A 20,869-nucleotide genomic window follows, 5' to 3' on the forward strand; every position below is an offset into this window, starting at 1 on the left:
AAGCCCAGTAGATATCAGCTATCGAGTTTAACCAGAAAGAAACCGCACTAGCATTTATAGTCTATAGCAGTGATGGCTAGCATCTGGCACTCTAGCTGTGGTGTAACTACAACTCCCAGCATGCTTAATTCATTTCTATTGAATTCTGACAACAGCCAAGCAAGTGTACATCTTGGGAGTCGTAGTTTTACCACAGTTGAAGAGCCGGAGGTTAGCCATCACAGGTCTATAGTCTATATTTTCATATCTAATATTGAATAAACCTACAATGGAAATTATTGGAACAATAATGTTTAGGTCTGTCTTTGGTCACTAATATACATGGAACTATATAAATAGGCCCTAATACAGTCATATTATTGGTATAAGATTTTTACTTAAAGGGGTTGTAAAAAAGTATTAGAAAAAAGGCTGCTTTCTTCTTGAAACAGAGCCTGTCCATCGGTTGTGTCTGGTATTGCAACTCAGCTCCACTGAAGTGAATAGGACTGAGCTGCTATACCGCACATGATAAATCATGAAAATACATTGTAGGGTAACAATAATAAGGCGCCATCTATTCACTACATCATTGTATATAATGATACTCTATGGCTCACTAAATGAAAAACAGTCCTTTTAATGTAAACTTAGTGATGACAACATATAGCCCACTTTCCTGTAGTATATACCTGCCTAACCCGATTTATACCAGCAGTAGCATTATTGGACCACATTCCCAGGTGCTAAACAGCGTCCCCTTATTGAGTGTACGCTAATGCCTGCTAGATCTTGTGCGCTACCTCACCTAAACTGAATAAAGATGATGGCGGGACAGTGACCTCAGTGTTGAAATGAAAAAACATTACCTCTCTGGAGTGGATGTAAGTGGAAGTGGCGCCTTCCCCTCTACGCGCGTTTCGCGAAATTGCTTCTTCAGAAGGAGAGGCTTTTAGGGGTATAGGGGAGTGTTTAAAAACTAATCCTGGCCAATCAAGGACCAAATCAGACTTGCACGTGACCCGCATGACTCAAAATGGAAAATGAGATCGAATTATTACAAAAACAAATGGAAAGAGATTTAACAGGTGAGATGAGAAGAAATTTTGAGGAAGAAATGAATAATAAATTTCACAATTTGGGAAAAGGAGATTACTACTCAAAAAACTTCAGATTATAATAGCAAAAAGTTATTCAGATGGCACAAAAAGACGGAAGGAGATGATTTTAGATAGAGAATGTCATCCTTTTCTTCAGTAGGATCATCAATGTCGGAAATAAATCCTAAAAATGGACAGGAAACTACACAAAGATCAGGAAGAGAGAAAACTAATTGGACCAGTAGAAACCAAGGAAGAAAACGTAAGATGGAGGAATAAAAAGAAAACAGGACTAAAAAAGGAAAGGAGGATGCCTTACAGGTAATCAATTTATCTTCCATACAGTTAACTACTGATCAGATCAATGTGTTGAGAAAAGGTTTAAGTTTTCACCGTCCTGTAATATGGATTTATTTACAGTAACAAAAGATGTCCATCTATTTGCAAGAAAATTTCTTTAAAAAAAATTAGATAGAAAAAAGTATGGGGAGGAATGGTTTAATACGGATGAAGAAAGGGATGCTTTAAAGATTTTGGAGGATTTGGCTGATGAAAGGGATGATGAAGAGAAGGTAATTCTGTTACCAAATGAGATTAAAAAGAAATCACAAACATTTCCACAATTTCAGATTTGTCCAGCTATAGACATTTTTGTTAAATTGGTGTGTGAGGATCTGGCGAATTTGGAAAAACAACAGGGTCGTAGTAAGAATAATTTGAATAGAGCAGAGTTCAAAGCCCCAGAGGTCCTGAGGAAAACAGAAGGAATAGTGATTAAGCAGGCAGATAAAGTGGGGAAACAGTCATCTGGCCCTCAGAAATGTATGAAAAACAAGTGTACAAACTTCTTGAAGATAAGATATGTTAAAGAAGTCTGTCGACTAATCCGCTTTCACTATTTCAAGGATATCCTGGAGCGGGCACAAGAAGAAAATGTCATTTCTAAAAAAAGTGAGGGAAGCGTTGATAATGCCACATCCAAGGATCCCTACTTTTTACATCATTCCAAAAATTCACAAGAATAGTTTGGACCCACCTGGGAGACCTATAGTAGCAGGTAATGATGGTCTATATGAAAATGTTTGTAGGTTTATTGATCATCATTTAAAACAATTAGTGGTAACGTTACCATCATTTATACAGGATATCACGACGGCCTTGAATAGATTGGAAAATATTCCAATCGATGAAGGGATGTTGATTGTGAGAGCGGATGTGGAGTCCCTTTATACAAGTATTACACATGAGGATGGCATGAGAGTAGTGGCCGGTTTCCTTAAAGGTAATAAAATGGAGCAGAAATTTAATGACCTGATTTTGGAGCTGTTGGATTTTGTTTTAAAACACAACTTTTTATTATTTGCAAATCCAAGGAGTGGCCATGGGGGCCACGTGCGCCCCATCTTATGCAAATATATTTCTGGGGGCTTGGGAAAGACATTTTTCACAATGAGAATATTCCAGGAATCAACAAGGTACATAATTGGATGAGATATATAGACGATGTTCTGATTTTGTGGGAGGGGACTGAGGAAGATCTGAAGGAGTTTATGAACACTTAAATAGGAATGAGCTAAACAAGCATCAAATTAACTTTCCAGGCGGCAAGAGAAGTGAACTTCCTGGATTTAAAGATCCAAGTGGGTGAAAAAGGAAAATTGGAGACAGACATCTATAGAAAAGAAACGGCAGTGAACGCTCTTCTCCATGCAGAATCAGCACATCCAAGGATCAACAATCAACTGATTCCCACCGGTCAGTTTTTAAGGCTAAAGAGAATTTGTTCTAATGAACACCAATACAAAAAACAGGCGGCTAATTTGTAGGAACGATTTGAATTAAGGGGATATAGCAATAGACAGATTAAAAAGGGAATTCAAAAGGCTCGACAGAAATCTATAGAACGACTACTATGTCCGAATGTAACAACTAAAATGTTGGAAGGTCAAGAGATGAGGTTCATAACAAATTACAGCAAACAATGGAATCAGATAAATGAAATATTAAAAAAGCACTGGGAAATATTGAAAACAGACACCACCTTAAGGAGATGTGTCACGGATAGACCATTAATGACACCAAGAAGGTCGAGGAATTTAAAAGGACAGTTTGGTCCATAGCCATTATATACCGGAAATAAAAGAAAAGACGTACAGACGAACAGTCGGCTCCTTTCCATGTGGGTCATGTAAGGATTGCAAAAATATAGAAAAATCCAAAAATTTTGGCGATGTGGAAAAAAAGAGAATATATGAGATCAGACAATAGATCTCGTGTTCTTCCACAGGAGTAGTGTACCATGCCACTTGTCCTTGTGAAAAAATATATGTTGGGCTCACGACAAGAGAACTAAGAAAAAGGGTTAGAGAACACGTGAGAGATATTGAAAAAGCGAAAGATGAAGAAGATATCAATAGCTTGAAAACGATTCCCAGGCATTTCAGGATTCATCATAATAGTAATCCAAATCTTCTACGATTCAAAAGGTATTGATACGGTGCATTTGGGGTCCAGAGGGGGGCGATAAGGGTAAAAAAAAATTAGCCCAGATAGAAAGTAAATGGATCTTTAGATTGGGTACTATGGCACCTAGAGGACTCAATGAAAACCTAGGATTTAGTGCCTTTATCTGAAAAGATAGCATTGTCAAACTGGGGTCCTTTTCATTTTAGAGAAGGTTTTAATAGTTTTTATTATTCATGATTTTAATTGATTATTTTTGTTATTCATATAGAGAATCAATATTGTTGGGGAAGAATTATCCTGATCAGCCTGGAGAATAGGAAAGATGCATATATAGGAGAAGACTGCAGTGCAAAAAAAAGAATTTTTGGTGATGAAAGAAACGGGAAGGAGGGAAGAATTGTATTTTTAAGGACACTATAAGGAAAAATCATGATTAAATTGCTTGATTTTACAGCGGGTTACTACAGTTAATTGAGGTTTAAAAATCACATAGTGGGTTGTTTTTTTTCATTTGATGGTTTTGAGATATTTATAAAAAATAAATGTTTTAATACACATATATAGAACACAGTAATTAAGGGATGCATTTGTTTTCTTTAATCATGCACAATTAATTGGAATTTGATGTATTAGCACTTCAGCACTTTATGGGAAGTGTGTAATGTAGGTTCTATTAAATTGTAATATGTTTTCTTCCCACACCCGTAGTGGATGTTAAAATTCGCCGTGCGCGCATGGCTGATACTGCAGCCACAGTGCTTGCGCTGCATCTCCAAGGAGTTGGGACACCGATGACATCAATCTGCGTCTAGTTGAGATGCTGGATTGCCCTTCTCGGCATAACACTCAGGGAAAGGGCAGAAGTCACGTGTAGGTGGCGGGCAGAGATTGGCCATGCGCCATCGATACGGCGGCGGAGTCATGAGGGTCACAAGTGCAAGTCTGATTGGTCCTTGATTGGCCAGAATTAGTTTTTAAACACTCTCCTATACCCCTACAAGCCTCTCCTCCTGAATAAGCAATTACGCAAAACGTTCATAGAGGGGAAGGCGCCACTTCCACTTACATCCACTCCAGAGAGGTAATGTTTATTCATTTCAACACTGAGGTCACTGTCCCGCCATCATCTTTATTCAGTTTAGGTGAGGTAGCGCACAAGATCTAGCAGGCATTAGCGTACACTCAATAAGGGGATGCTGTTTAGCACCTGGGAATGTGGTCCAATAATGCTACTACTGGTATAAATCGGGTTAGGCAGGTATATACTACAGGAAAGCGGGCCATATGTTGTCATCACTAAGTTTACATTAAAAGGACTGTTTATCATTTAGTAAGCGATAGAGTATCATTATATACAATGATGTAGTGAATAGATGGCGCCTTATTATTGTTACCCTACAATGTATTTTCATGATTTTTATGATTATTTAAATAAAGCGTGATTTTTAAAGGGATTTAATGTTACTCATTGTTTTTTTGGTATAAAATTAGTATTCCGAGTACTCCCACAGAATATATATGTTACCACTTTGTGGATCATAAAGAGTATATGTATCCATAATAAAATGTCCACTTTTGTGTATGTTTTAATTTTAATTGACACTATAATAGAAGCTGGTCTTGCACCGAAATAGTTTTCATATAGGGACGAGTTGTTCAAACCCTTACTCAAATTAAAGTGTACCTAAACCAATCTATTCTAAATGTGAGGGAAATTACTTTTGCAATATAGTTGAATGTATTTGTTACTTTTATAGTTTTTTACTTTTGCCTAGTGAAACAGGCACATGAAGTTCAGGTGCCTATTGAACACTACAATCCATACACTTGCACACCGGTGTGTAATGGAGTACGGACACCCCTGTGGCCACACAAAGAGCTGTACTGGACCAAGCACTGCTGCAGTTACTAGCCTGGTCTTCTCCCTGGTGAAATCGATAGCATTTGAGGCTTTAGCAGAACAGACACAGACAGAGCAAAGATTTGCTATGTGAGCACCTGCACTGCACTCGCTCCACTAGTAGCTCTTAAAGCTAAACTTAACTCCTGTCTGATCCTTAACTCAAAATTAGGGCTGAAAATAAAGAAATTAAGACACTCGCCTCTTGCATGCAGCTCTGTTTCACCACCACGTGATGAAAGATGGGTTGTCACACATCCAGTTCACAGGGGACCGAAAGCTGCAGGGATGGGACCGTTGGTGCTGAAACAGAGCTGCATGCAAGAGGTGGGTGTCTCCATGTCTTTATGTTAAACACATTGCAGCCCAAGATGCAGGGTCAGACAACCATTTAAAATCCAGCTTAAAAGTAAACATTTTAACTTCTCTAGCCTCACGGAGCACATCTAACATGAAGCCATATTAGATTATTAGGAGGTAGTACTTCAAAGGAGCAGAGGTGCACATAGTGATGAAATCTGTTAACCGCATTAATTATAAAATCAATGCACATATAACATATGTATACAGGTGAATGACTGACAAAGGAAATAACAGAGCATTGGCAAAGCAAATGGGTTTCATTGGGTCTGATCTACCAGTATTCCTACAGGCAATCTTGAATTAGCGTACCATTAAATCCATAGTGTCACATGAAACAGGATAACAATTTTACATGTGTGAAGGATTTGGCGTAGTAATTATTGCGGATTCTGTTAAACCGTTTGATTCAGTGTAGAGTTTTGTGCACTGGTATATGACCATATGAACCGTCACAGTGGTGTTTGTGATCAAATGCATCTACTTGGCAGAGAATTTCAAATGAGAAAAAAAAAAATACTTAAAACTTCATGAAAGGTCTTCAAATATTGTTAAAAACGGTGTATACTTAAAACCCAGAAAAAGTACCTTGGCCTGTTCTGCTTGCTGTTGCAGCTCTTCCATTTGTTGGACCATACTATTCTGTGTTGCTTGCGCAGCTTTGCACATTTCCTCTTTCACCTGCAGATTTTGTTTCAGCTCACCAATTGCAGTTTGATGTTGGGAAACTAAATCTGCAATAGATTTTTCGTTTAACGTCTGCATCTCCTTATTCTCCCGCTGAAGTTTTTCAACTGTCAGTTTCTGGAGGAAAAGCAAATCACACCATTGAAATACAAAAGACTATTCCAACAAATATTATGTCTGTCATTAAGATACATTTGTAAGGCAATGGCAAATGCACAGATAAAAGGCAAAAATTCTACATGGGGGTGGGTTCAAGAAGTGGTGGACCTAAACCTACAGATGTACCTCTACTACAACTGTACATTGTCTTACACAGCTGACATCCTGCTACAGTGGCCGGGATTGGAGACCCTGGTTGTTCAATCCCTAAAATGCTATGGCAAATGGTGACCATGGCATCTGAATCAGCATGCACAGATGATGTTTGCGTCGTCTGTATGCAGAAAAATGTCATCAGTGCATGTGCAGTACTGCGTATGCACCAATCCCAGGGATGTAGGTGCAAGAGTTCAGGGCCAGACGAGATTAAGTTGACACTGCCTGGCCCTGTCACTCAAAGCGGGAGGAGTAAAGTGAGCTGAGCTTTAGATTCTTTGTTGCTCCAAGGAGCTCATTTGCATAAAACAAAAAATGTCAGTATCTCTGCAATGGGGCCTCTGATTGAGATAGGGCAAAAAAAAAATAATCTGCTGACAATCACACATCTAAAAAGTTATTTGGATTGATATGCAGGTATGTGCTGACAGATTCCATTGCTTTAAAGGTTTTTCTTTTTTTTTTTTTATGCAAAAAACCTAAAAGGACACTATTATAGTCTGGGACCTGTAGGCTCCATTCGGCTCCGTTATGTGTCGAATCCATCTTTCCGTTCTCCTACTCCTATAACTGAGCAGGAGAAGGGAAAGACTGAATGCTGATGTGAACTCAGCCTAACAAAAATTTTTAAAACAAGTTATGGCTCTGAGGAGGAAAAAATGAAAATGTAACCACCAAAACTGGTCCTGAAAGGGGTAAATAAGTAAACATATTGCTCAGTGCACTTACAAAGCCTGAATGTATTTTGAGTGTAAAAACCTTTTCTTACCAAGCTTTCTATTTCAGAAGTCATTGCTTTTATTGCTAGCCGATGAGACTCTTGCGCTTCTTCAGAGCAACGAGTTGCTTCAGACGTTAATCGTTCAATATTTTCTTGCAGTTGTTTTACAGCTTCTCTGGATTTTGACAATTCTGCTTGAAGATCAGCTAAATTCCTGTAATGTGTAAGGATTTTGAGTAAAATGCTTGCTACATAAATACAAAAGTATGCAAAAGAACATGGCTCGAAGCTTTACTGAAACAAAGTATTTATACACCTACATGATGAGAAAACAAGTGAAATGTTTTCTAGACAGTTGTAAAAGGCATAATGTGGTGACAGGATGCTAGGAAATGCCATCACTGCTAGGACCCCACAGACTCCGAGAGTGAAGAGGCTGCCTCTCTGGTTTAGAGCAGAGTCTCCTCTGCAGTTTTTCCCTGCAAAACAGAGATCTCAACCACAGGGAAATGCAGAACTTCTCCATTAGGGCAAGACGTCCGTAGTGTTTTGCGGTTTTGCTTAATAGAGGATTCCTATTAAGAGGACACTTAATAGAGGATTCCTATTCTTGTCCGCAGGACATTGCTTCGATAAAGGCACTTGCATGTGTCGAAGCGCGCGTCACCTCTTCTATGAGTGGCGAATAAACCCGATATAATTGCAGTACCAAGGGGTGCCGGTCTCTTCCTTTATTTAAGCACACTTGCTGTCTGCATCTTTTCTGGCCCAATTGAAAATGAATGGGTCCACACCCATTCGGTATAAATTGCGGAACGGATCCGGACGTCTATGGACGTCTGAATGGACCCTTAAACTGCTGTGTAAAAAAACTGAAGGGGACACAACCCTTAAAGGGATTCTGTCAAACCCAATTTTCGCTATTAAACAGGCTGAATTTAACTCTGCATTTCTTTTATTTAAGTATGCCCCAGTTTTCGTGTAATTTTAACTTTTATTATATGCAAATGAGCCTCTAGGAGCAGGGGGGGGGGGGGGGGGGGGTCGTTGCACCTGCTCCTAGAGGCTCCGTTCACCCACCTTATTTCCACGCCCTTCTGTCTTGATTGACAGGGCCAGGCCAGCGTTGGTTCTCCTGCTGACCCTGTCTGCCATGTAAATCTCGCGCCTGAGCCGTCCAGTTCAGTATTCGGTGCAGGCAGAAAGCAGCCACGACGCTCATTTGCATATAATAAAAGTTAAAATTACACGAAAACAGCGTCATACTTAAATAAAAGAAATGTATCTATAACGTCAGCCTGTTTAATAGCGAAAATTGGGGTAACAGAAATCCTTTAAGCAGCATGGTGGCCTATTCATTCTCATGATCATGGAGGGGGTCATGGCAGTCAGAAGCAACCAAAAAATTATGCCATCATTTTATGAGATAGGGAAACCCCTTTCAGATGCCCAAATATTACTGAAATACTTTGAATATTCTTGTGGAAAATCTGCAATGTGTACAATACCAGCAAAGTGGACAAGATTTTTCAGAAATCTCATCCACAAGTTGCATAACAAATCTATGGTGTAAAACCACAATGTAAATTGACAACTGGTGCAGATTTAAAATTTGTAGCATGTCAATTTATACTGTAGATGTCCATCACGGATTTCACCCTTTGCACAGCCGTTTGTAATACATGCATGTCAAGCATGGACATACCTTTATAGAGGTTTTGTTTCTGGTATCACTAAATAGGGCTTCAACAATACACAGTAACAGGAACACAGGAAATAGGACACACCTACCGCTCTTACAAAAAGTGCATAAGAAATATATGCGGTTTTTGTGATATGTACCTTTCCCTAGACTGTAGTTCTTCATTTAGTGCTGAAAGCTGAGCAGAGCTGTCTCCTGAAGACTGAATCATGTCTGCTATTTGATTTTCTAGTTTTGCTTTTGCCTTCAGCAAACTCTCCTTCTTCTCCTCACCTTCTTTTACCTTCCTTTCAAACTCTAAAAAACAAAAAACAGTTCAAGAACCTAATGGAACACATGAAAGTGTGATATGCAACTGAACATCTACTTACCAGCATACTGAGGTTGCAACAGTTCCAATTTTTTGGTTATTTCAACACATTGTAGTTCTCTCTCATTTAATTTACCTATGGTTTCTAAATAGAAAACAAAACGTATATGTCATAACTCTATATCATAACTCATCTGTGATTTTTTTTTAGAGTTTTAAATATGACACCCGCAAAGCTATGAAACTAAGTGGGCGTGCCTTGGCTGACCGTGGCTGTTGTATTAATTGTAACCATAGCAAGCCCGGGGACAAGTTTGAAGGAGCCATTTGGTTGCTATGGCAACTGGCAGCCTTCTGAAGACTGCCAATCCTGCCACAGGCAAGCTCCTATTAAACCCTGTGGCAGGGCTTAATAGGAACAACGCAGTTTATGGTAGAAGAAACCTAATAGTCACATGTTCAAGCGCCCTAGGGGAACTAAAAATAAAAGTTCCAAAAAAAGTTTAAAAGTAAAAAAAAAAAGAATTATATATATATATATACATATATATATATATATATATATATATATATATATATACATATATATATACATATATATATACATATATATATATACATATATATATACATATATATATATATATACACACAGCAAGAAAATCGAACTTCACTCCAAACGGTTCTTCAGTAAAACAGTGTAAGTTTTACTGAAGAACCGTTTGGAGTGCAGTCCGATTTTCTTGCTGTCTATAAATGGGTAAGCACCAGTTAACATACTTGGACTTTGCACCCGTCCTTCCTTTTTGTCATACTATTAATTCCGGTGGTGCTGCCGATAGCTTTTTTCAATATATTATATATACATACACACATACACACAGATCATTGGTACTGCTATCTAAAAATGCCCAGACTGTCAAAATATAAAAGTATTTATCTCATATGATGAACACCATAATGGAAAAAACAAGATCAAAATGGCGGCTTCGTCTCCAAAAAAAACTGAATAAAAAGCGATCAAAAAGACAGCAAGAACTACAGAACTCCTTGCAAAAAGTGAGCCTTACACAGCTCTGTAGACGAAAGTATATATATATAAAAAAAAAAAAAAAAGTTAAATGTTATAGTTTCACTATGAAAACAATTAAGAGTTCTGTTTTGAACATTTGGTATAAGCTAGTTAAAGGGGTTATGCAGCCCATTTATATTGATGACCTACCCTCACGATAGATCATCAATATCTGATCAGTGGGGGGGGGGGGGGGCGACACCCCCGCCAATCAGTTTTTGGAAGAGCTCGTCCCCTTCATTGCACTACACGTTGTGTCCCCTGTAGCAGCGGCGTAGTGCCATTACATGTACTAGCTCCATACACTGTACTTCCGAGACGACAGACAGTGTAATGAAGAGGAAGTAGAGCTTGCATGGAATGCTCTCTTCTAAAAGCTGACCGGCGGGGGTGCGGATGTCAGACTTCACCGATCTGATATGGTGATGATCCGGAGAATAGATCATCAATATAAACTGCTTGCATAATCCCTTTCAGATGTTTAAAAATAGCTTATAAGCATTGTACCAAATATAAGCTGTGGACATCTCACTATGAAAACAATTTAACCACTACTGGTAAAGAAAAAAAAAAACTGAAACAGAACAAGAAAGCATTACTGGGTGTTCAGTGAAATCGGTGGGTGCTCATTGTTTTCAGACATCCAGGGCAAAAGACACTGAACGTTGCCGATTTAGAGAATTCCCTATATTTGCTGGGGTATATGGAAATGGGTTCTCTAAACCAGATGATGTGCTTACCTTGCATAGCTCTTTGAAGGACCTCATTTTGTTCAGAAGAGGTGTTTAATGATTTTTTCTAGAAGCCAAAAAGGACAATTAGAAAATATAAATACCATAAATGCGAATAAGGGGAGTTTCTAAAAACAATGGTTGTTTATGGACCTCTACTCTATTAGGTAATTTATCGGTTTCCATAAAGGGCATCTGTCGGCAGATTTGTACCTATGAAACTGGCTGACCTGTTACATGTGCACTTCGAGATGAAGGCATCTGCGCTGGTCGAATGTTCACATGTGCTTAAGAAAAATGAAGTTTTAAACATATGCAAATGATCCTCTAGGAGCAACGGGGGCCTTGCTACTATTAGGACTGTTTCACACTTGCGTTGTGGCATTCTGATTTTGAGATCCGGCAGAGAATCTTAAAACCGTGCCAAAACTGATCAGTTTTGTCCCCAGTCATTGTCAATGGGGATAAAACCGATCAGGGTGTATTCCGTTTTTTTTGGTTAGTGAAAAAACAGGATTCAGCGTCAATTGACTTACAATGATTTTCAAACCGGATCCGGTTTGTTCAGTTTTGATTTAATACAACTGGATCTTGCCATAACGGATGCATCCGGATGTATTAAATGGCACAGATCCGTTTAACTCTGGTTTTGAGATCCTTTGCCGGATCTCAAAACCGGAATGCCACAACGCAAGTGTGAAACAGGCCTAACTAATACTCTCTCTGCAACTGCTGCGCCCTGTGCACTTTAATTGATGGGCCAGGCAGTGTCAATGTGATCACGCGTGCCTGGCCCTGACAAAGTGCAGAGGGTGCAGCGGTTGCAGAGAGAGCAGATCCTCTAGGTGTAAAGGCAACGCCCCTGTTGCTCCTAGAGGCTCATTTGCATAAATTAAAACTTCATTTTTCTCAGCAGTTCAGACACATATGAACATGGGACCAAAAGAGATGCTTTTAACTGCCAATCGCACAAGCAACAGGTCAGCCAGTTTCATAGGTAGAAATCTGTGGACAGATGCCCTTTAACACCTAAATAGACAGGCATTCCCTACCAGTTCTCTCCTTTTCCTCCTTCCTGTTACAGTTATTGTGGGTTGTTTTCTGCAGCACAAAGAGAGTCATAGAGCTCCCACCCAACAGACATTCATGACATAGCCTACAGATGTGTAGGGCAAGATCAAGGGCACTCTGCAGTTTATGGGTGCAAGAGCAGAATCCTAAGCCAACTTATATAAGAGAACTCTGCATTATTAGTACGGTTTACCTTAGTTTTTATTCAAGAAGCAATTCAAAATGTGACATTCTGGACAACACGTCCTGGACCTGTCAAACTCCTTACTCAAGAGACTTCGCCATCATCTCTGAACATCTTGGAATAATTTATGGTTGCACTATAATGTACATGGATGACCAAGCAGCATCTTCTATAAAGTACATGAAAGCTTATTCTGTATTATCTCTACTCTGTGTGTTTGATTTAATTGTACATATATTTACTCGACTTGGCAAACAATTTAGGTTAATACTGCTTCTTGGCAACAATGTGACCTTATTTGTTTATATGTTTCATGGAGATATTCGGTATTGATGAGTTCTGTTTAAAGGATTCTTTTAACATTTGTTTTTCATGTTTTTCTGTATTTATAGCATATTCAACACTGTGTGTGTGTGTGTGTGTGTGTATTTGTGATCATTATGTTGGTTTTCACTTGCTCACTGGCAAAATTGGACTCTTCAGCGCTGGCACCCCTCGTCCTTAATATTTTACTGTGCAACGAAGATGCGACGCCTGCGCTGGGCAGTAAGGGCCTCCACTGACATCCTTATTTGGCAGTGTATGCTCTTTTCTCTATCTATCTATCTATCTATCTATATATATAAAAAAAGAAAAAAGGAGATGGCAGCACCGTCACAGATAAAAATTGAATGAAGGGTGCAAAAAGCCCAGTGTGGATATAAGCCAATCCAATAATGCAAGCGATGAAAAAAGGGCAGCACTCCAGTAGATAAAATTGAAAAAAACTTTATTTACCCATAAGGCTGTAGCGACGTTTCGGCTCTAACACAGGAGCCTTCCTCAAGCTTGAGGAAGAAGGCTCCTGTGTTAGAGCCGAAACGTCGCTACAGCCTTATGGGTAAATAAAGTTTTTTTCATTTTTATCTACTGGAGTGCTGCCCTTTTTTCATCGCTATCTCTATATAATATATATATATATATATATATATATATATATATATATATATATATATATATATATATATATATATATATAAACACATGGTGTTGCTGGACAAGATCCTTGTATGGGGCCAAATTTAGCAAGTAAGTGTAAGAGCAAGCACAGTACTTAACCACCAAAAGAAGCAAGAGTAAAATGCGTGTCGTGGCTCTGCGGCCATATTGGATGGTACTACTTATGATGCACTTTAGTACTTTAGGCTGTATTCTTTATGATGCTTATTTTCAAGGCTGATAGACTGCTTTGCCTAAATGCACTAGGTATCTGCCAGGCTGTACCATCTACTTTATGATAGGATATACATATATGAATATAGACTACAATTATATGCAGTGTCAGTTTTAGCAATTACACAATAGGAGGGGAACACTGGCAGCTTAGACCCCTGGCAGCAGTACCTATGTCAACTGCATCCTCAGAACGCAGATATTGTTGACTAAAATGCGACCAATGGTTTGGTGCAGGCTAGCACAATGAAGTGGTGTTATCACGCCCGCTGTGCATACCCGCTGGATATACTGTAGACCAGAGCAGATCTGCACTGAGAGACCAGCTCCATTCATCATGGGAACAAGGGGGTGGCACAGAAAGGGGCAATAGACTGTATGAGGGGCACATTAGGGTGCATTATACCGTACCATACTGTATGAGGATCCAAAATGTCATGAATATTTCTGAATTCTTTCTTGAATAAAAAGGATTAGGTCATTAGTAACAAAATCCCGGAAAACCCCTTTAAATCTAAACTACTATAAAAACTAGAAACATTACCAAATCTTCACTTTCTTTTTCAAAAGTTTCTTTGACCTGAACCAGTGACAGCATTTTGCTTTCAAAGGCAGCAAGCTTTTCATTACGCTCCATCAAATCTTTTTGTAAGATATTGGCCTAGCATAGTTGAATGGAAAAAAAGAATGGATGCAAACAAAAAAAATTAAAAAACAAATTAAAAACATAAAATGTGACAAAAACGTAAACATTATTTAACTGCATTATGAAGTCAGCGCATCCGATTTAAAACCTAATTAATATCAGGAAATTCCAAAATGTATTTCCCATCTGTATTTTACAATCTGCATCAGTAATTAACTGGCTTGGAAAAACTATTCACTGATTCCATACAAAATATTATTTCATATAATTTAAATACTTTTTTTATTGATGTTTTGTATCAGTGAGATTTGACACAATTTGGGAATTAATTTCTCAGTATAACAATGGTTGAACATGACGGTACTACGTATAGAGTGTTAAAAGGGGTTATAAGCCTTTTCTAAAATTGACAAAATTTTGCAGCTCATGTAGATCCCTTGTTTTGACTAGTTTCAAATGCAAGAATTTTTCATGGTTGTGATGTTCAATTTAGGCTACTTTCACACTGGCGTTTCTGGGTCCACTTGTGAGATCAGTTTCAGGGCTCTCACAAGCGGCCCAAAAACGGATCAGTTCAGCCCCAATGCATTCTGAATGGATAAGGATCCGTTCAGAATGCATCAATTTGGCTGTGTTTGGTCTCTGTTGCGCTTTTGAGGCGGACACCAAAACGCTGCCTGCAGCGTTTTGATGTCCGCCTGACGATGCAGAGCCAAACGGATCCGTCCTGACTTACAATGTAAGTCAATAGGGACGGATCCGTTTTCACTGACAATATGGTGCAATTGAAAGCGGATCCGTCCCCCATTGACTTTCAACGTAAGTCAGGACGGATCCGTTTTGACTTGGACCTTTTTTTTTTAAGAATAATGCAAACGGATGCAAACGGATCCGTTCTAAATGGAAACAAGCATTTGCATTATCTGTGCGGATCCGTCTGTGCAGATACAAAACAGATCCTCACCGAACGCAGGTGTGAAAGTAGCCTTAATTCATTACTATGCGTGGGCCATTTGGAGTAGCTCTAGGAGCTAGGCTAGTGTATAAACTACTTTAAAGGGGTTATCAGAGGCTGGAAATGCCCCCACATATGTCCGGGCCCCGCACACGGATTCTACTTACCTGGCTCCGCGCGCTGCTCCTGGTCCCCGCACCACTACAGCAGCTTCTGCCTGTTCACGAATGAAAACATCCGGTGTCGGGATGGGGGGGGGTACACCAGCCAATGGCAGGTGGTGACAGGGACGAGCCTCCCTAGCATCACTGGTGCCAGGTAAGTAGAATCAGTGTGAAGGGCCTGGGCATATGGGGGGGCATTTCCAGCCTTGGAAAACCCCTTTAAGAATTTATACACATTTGTTTAAAATATATTGGTTTAAAGCAGGGTGGATAAAAATCTATGATTTTTTTTAAAAATCGGATTTTTTTTTTATCGGATTTTTTTAATATAAAATGCTTTTTGAGGAAAATATATTACCATCCAAAGGTTATTCCATCATGAAATAAAGATTCGTTTTTTAATTATGTAGAATTAGGGTCCATTCACACGTCCGTTTTTTCTTTCCTGATCTGTTCCGTTTTTTCTGGAACAGATCTGGACCCATTCATTTTCAATGGGTCCTGGAAAAAAACGGACAGCACAATGTGTGCTGTCCGTTTCCGTTGTTCCGTTCCGCATGTCCGTTTAAATATAAAACATGTCCTATTCTTTTCCTGAAAAATCGGATCCTGGTACAATACAAAGTCAATGGATCCGCAAAAAACGGAAGACATACGGATGTCATTCCGTATGTCATCCGTTTTATACGGAATCCGTTCCTGGAAATTACATTTATTTTTTTTTATTTTTCAAGAAATCCAAACAACTTTATTTGCTTATTGAAATTTATACATGTTTCTGTTTTTTGCGGATCTGCAAAAAACGGATGACATACGGAAACATTTTCAGGAACAACGGATCCGCAAAAAACGGACAGAAAATCGGATTATAGAAAAATACTGACGTGTGAATGTAGCCTAAGGCTGTATATGTTTAATTTTTTTGGTAAATAAATTCCATTAATCCATTCACAATGTCATGCTCTTCCAGAGGTTTTTGTAAGATTATTGGGCAGTTTCTCTGCCTACAGTATGTTATCACAGATGCTTGGTTTACTTTTGCAGTTCTCAAAACTGAATTTGACTCAGCAGAGATCACATGCCTCTTCTTCACAGCAAAAATGTTATAACATGAACAGAGTTGAGAAAAAGACCTTAATCCTAACTTCTACAAACCTATGAATGCAGAATCAACCTAATCAAACTAATATGAAAAGTTGTTATTCTAAAAATCTTCATCTACTTGCATTATAAGTTATACCAGAAAGAATTAGTCTTTATGTAGAAAACTATGATTTAAATCAAGCCTTACTGACTAGTGATTTAAATCAGTTTGATTTAAATCAAATCCACCCTGGTTTAAAGTGGAACTGACATGACTGTCATGTTTTGTTTTTTTGTCGCTAATGTGTAGGGACAGAGATTGGGAATGTTTTTCTAATATACCATATTTTTCAATAGTATATAAACTGTCACTACTGTAGAATAGCTTCCCCCTGTCTCCCTGCATTCACAGTAGCGAGTGCTTACTGCTCGCTGTCATGTACGGTATCTCCCGGTGGCTGGTTAGTTATACAGCAGAATCACTCAGTGACAGAGCTGGCCATGCTGATCAATGAGAAATAGCAGGGAGATGAACATAAATTTAGGGCATATATATTAATATACTGTACACTATGTGAGGGCAGCAGCCCAGCCAGTCTTCAGAGTCAGTACTGCATTGTACTGTACTAGGAAAACGAATATGCCATTGCAACACTCATTTAGAGGGCAAGTTTTCGATGTTCGCCATCTCTGTTACTACACATTAGCAAAAAAATAAAATAAACACATGATAGTCATGACTAGAGGTGAGCGAATTTCATATTTTGAAATTCGTTCACACTTAGTTTGGTGGTAGAAGGTGAATTGCGTTATGGATTCTGTTACCACGGACCATAATGCAATTCTATGACGGAATTCACCTTTTACCACCAAAGTGTGAACGAATTTCATAAGGGGAAATTCGCTCATCTCTAGTTATGACAGTTGCACAAAATTCTGCCAAACAGAACGCGAGTCTTACATGCCAAAAAAAGGCAAGAGGATTTTTTATTTTTTTCTCTTTATTCTTGTAGTTACAAAACACCGGTAGATTTTCAGTTTTCCTCCCTGCCGTCCCAGAGTCATAACTCTTATTTATCTGTTCACACAGCCAAATGAGGGCTTGTTTCTTAGGCTACTTTCACACCTGCGTTAGGTGCGGATCCGTCTGGTATCTGCACAGACGGATCCGCACCTATAATGCAAACGCTTGTATCCGTTCAGAACGGATCCGTTTGCATTACCATGAACAAAAAAAATAAACTGAGTGTTAGCACACATTTTTTGTGGGGCAATCTGTACTTTTTATTGATACCATTGTGGAGTTTGTATGGATTTTGATCACTTTATTCAATTTTAATTGGGAGGTGGAGCAACAAAAACACGGCAAACTAGCCATTTTTATTACCACACTATCTGAGAGGTTAAATGTCTGCGATCAACGTTATCACCGATAACAGACATCAGCCCAATGTCTCTGCTGTTTAAAACAGAAGAAACCAGGCGGCTATGGTACCTGCTGCAATTGCAAGTGGGAACCGTATTTACAGTGATGACTTCTGCTGTCAAGGGATTAAAAGGGTCTTCCCAATATAACAACTTACCATCTATCCACAGAATAAAACATAAATGTTTCATCGCTAAGAGTGCCCACAGTTGGCACCCCCACCATGAGAACTAGGGTCCCAAGTAACTGTGTGAATGGAGCGACAGTCACACTTGCACACTGCTACTCCATTCATTCTCTATGGGACTGACAGAGAGCAGAGTACGGCTCTAGGTGTCTCAGGCAGCCCCATAGAGTTGAATGGCGTGGCAACATACGTGCATGACCATCACTCCATTGATTGATAATTGAGGTCCCAGCAGCATCCCTGAGTGATCAAACACCCATCACCTGTCATAGATGGGAGACTACAACTAAATCAGACCACTAAGCTAGTTCAAGGTCTTAACCGGGATCTTGGTTGTAAGGTGCTAATTTTAAATGTTGGAGATGTTGTTACTGTAATTGATGGTTTTGAAATTATAATATAAAATTAAAAGTGAATAAAACTTAAAAACAAACTTAAAAAGATGATGGATGATACAAACCTTATCACTTTCTACAAGTTTTTCATGCTCAAGGTTTTTAACTTGCCCTTCGGCTGCCTCAAGTCTCTCCTTAAGCTTCTCAATTTCAACTTTAAATTCAGATTCGGCTTTCTGCATAGTATCAGTATTTGCAAGCCTCTCCTCTGCATCCTTTACTTGGGATCTTAGCCTATCAATTACATTCTTTTGTTCTGTACATTGAGCTTGCAGAGCCTCCAGCTCCTTTACCTTTATTTCCGCCTCATGGAGCTTATTTAACGTATCCTCCATTTCTATTAAGTGTTGTTCCTCTGCAGAATCCAGTTTAGATTGTAGTGATTCAAGTTCTGATTCTCTCTCTTCCCCATAAGCTTGCAGTTTAGACTTCAAAGTTTCTATTTCTTTAAGATGATCGACTTGCTCTGCTTCTCGCCTAGATTTCAGAGATTCAGTCTCTTTTTGATGTTCTAACTTTAGGTTCTCAATCTGGGCCTTTAGTTCAATCAACGCAGAGGTTTCTGCATTTGTACCTTTACTGAAGGAAACAGTCAGCTCTTCCATTGCTTGCTGATGTGAACTGATTGCGGAGTCTAGTTTTGACTTCCAGAGTTCTATCACTTCTGCATTCTCCTTGTTGGCATGGTTGAGCTTTACTTTCAAGGTGTCACTCTCTTTGGACAGCTTTTCTACAGATGCTTTCATTGAGCCCAACTCTCTTTCATAATCGCCCTCTGTACCTTCGAGCTTGCATTTCAGAGACTGAATTTCTTGCTCATGTTTCCTGCTAAGTGTTGATATATTTTCTTGCAAAGAACTAATCTCTTGCAGCAATGAAAGTGATGCATCTACATCAGTAGATTGCTTGCTAGCTTCCACAAGCTTCTGACGCATGTCTGCGACTTCTTTCGTTTTCAGTGCCAAATCCTTCTCTAGCTCCATAATGCGAGATTTCTCAGAAACCGTTGCCACCTGTGGTCATAAATCAATTTAGGGAAAGATAACAACAAAATACAAAAACTGTGAATTGCAAAAACACACAGAATTCCAAAGAAAAAAACAATAAATAAATGATTTAATAGAACTAACTAATAGGTAAAGGGAAACCCTCTTCTGTCAATAAGTGAAATGTTTTATTTAAAGAGGTTTTAGAACATCCAGAACAGAAAAGAGAGGAAGACTTAATATATAGAAGATATCCTTTTTTTTTTTTACCCCAGCTATTAATACATTTACGGTTAGCTCATATTACTGAGCGTATCAAAAGGTTTGGATTGTCCTGCCCTAATTTATAGATCACAAATCTACAGAAGGATTTCTACGTAGGTCAATAAATCTGAAAACTGAAGAGCACACCTCTGACAGTTTGCCATAAAGAATCCATAACCATATGCAACTTGAATGTTAATCACACTTGTAAAGCACGTTATTCCAACCACTTAAGACTGCACTAAAAGCACAACCAGTTATAGCATTCTATTCCAAACACCAAGTACAAGAGTCCGAGCTCCAAAAACAATGCACTAAAAAGAAAGTGACTGTTACAATCACGAGGAACACCTCCAAATGTATCTCAAACCCTACAGTTACCCTCTGAAACATATCTTAAAAATAAATGCAGCTTGTGAAGCACTCAACAATGCATGGTACACTATTAGTATATAAAAATCTATGACCAGACAATAGCATGCATCATTAATAAGTACTGCCCTTACAAACATGGCCAGAGCTATACTATTAAATGTTGTTAAAAACAAATATTAGTGCATTTCCTACCACCACAAGCAAGGTTTGCAGTTCCGGCAAATGAAGACATCCACACAACCTCTTGCATTTAAAGGAATACTTACTTTTAAAGAATCTGGCCTTGTTTTGGTCTGTAAATAACAAGAAACATCAGATCTTTCTTCTTCCACATCATCAAAAGTACCATTTGTGTCCCCAGCAGTTCATGTTCCCAGATTTCCTTTGGACCACATAAACATTTCAACAGCCCAACATATAGCACTTGCTCTATAAGCGCAACTCTGTCCAGGCTGTGGATACTGCACTTCTCATATTCTAAGTGGGTGAACTCCCCATGTAGGATTGTTTGTTAAGAACATTTGCAATCTATCAAAAAATCTTTGGAAACATTTATTGCAACCCAGCAGAATAAAGCT

The 20,869-nt window shown here is 38.8% G+C and overlaps 1 protein-coding gene across 6 annotated transcripts in view; it reads right to left on the reverse strand.

Annotated features, from left to right (window-relative positions):
* The window catches only part of CLIP1 (CAP-Gly domain containing linker protein 1), a 113,959-nt gene that overhangs the window by 40,790 nt on the left and 52,300 nt on the right, over window positions 1-20,869 (reverse strand). For 4 of the 6 annotated variants that reach the window (XR_005776153.1, XM_040416159.1, XM_040416161.1 and 1 more), the window contains 8 exons: window positions 20,558-20,584; window positions 18,732-19,679; window positions 14,355-14,471; window positions 11,353-11,410; window positions 9,602-9,685; window positions 9,371-9,527; window positions 7,577-7,742; window positions 6,394-6,609 (listed from right to left, as the gene is read on the reverse strand). Coding sequence is in view for 5 of the 6 variants with exons in the window: in XM_040416159.1 (XP_040272093.1) it covers window positions 6,394-6,609; window positions 7,577-7,742; window positions 9,371-9,527; window positions 9,602-9,685; window positions 11,353-11,410; window positions 14,355-14,471; window positions 18,732-19,679; window positions 20,558-20,584 (1,773 nt within the window). In the remaining variant the exon portion in view is untranslated. The remainder of the gene's footprint in view (window positions 1-6,393; window positions 6,610-7,576; window positions 7,743-9,370; window positions 9,528-9,601; window positions 9,686-11,352; window positions 11,411-14,354; window positions 14,472-18,731; window positions 19,680-20,557; window positions 20,585-20,869) is intronic. The other 2 variants (XM_040416162.1, XM_040416160.1) reach the window with 1 other exon arrangement.

The sequence above is a fragment of the Bufo bufo genome, chromosome 2 (genome assembly GCF_905171765.1).
Source record: "Bufo bufo chromosome 2, aBufBuf1.1, whole genome shotgun sequence".
Classification (NCBI taxonomy): Eukaryota; Metazoa; Chordata; class Amphibia; order Anura; family Bufonidae; genus Bufo; species Bufo bufo.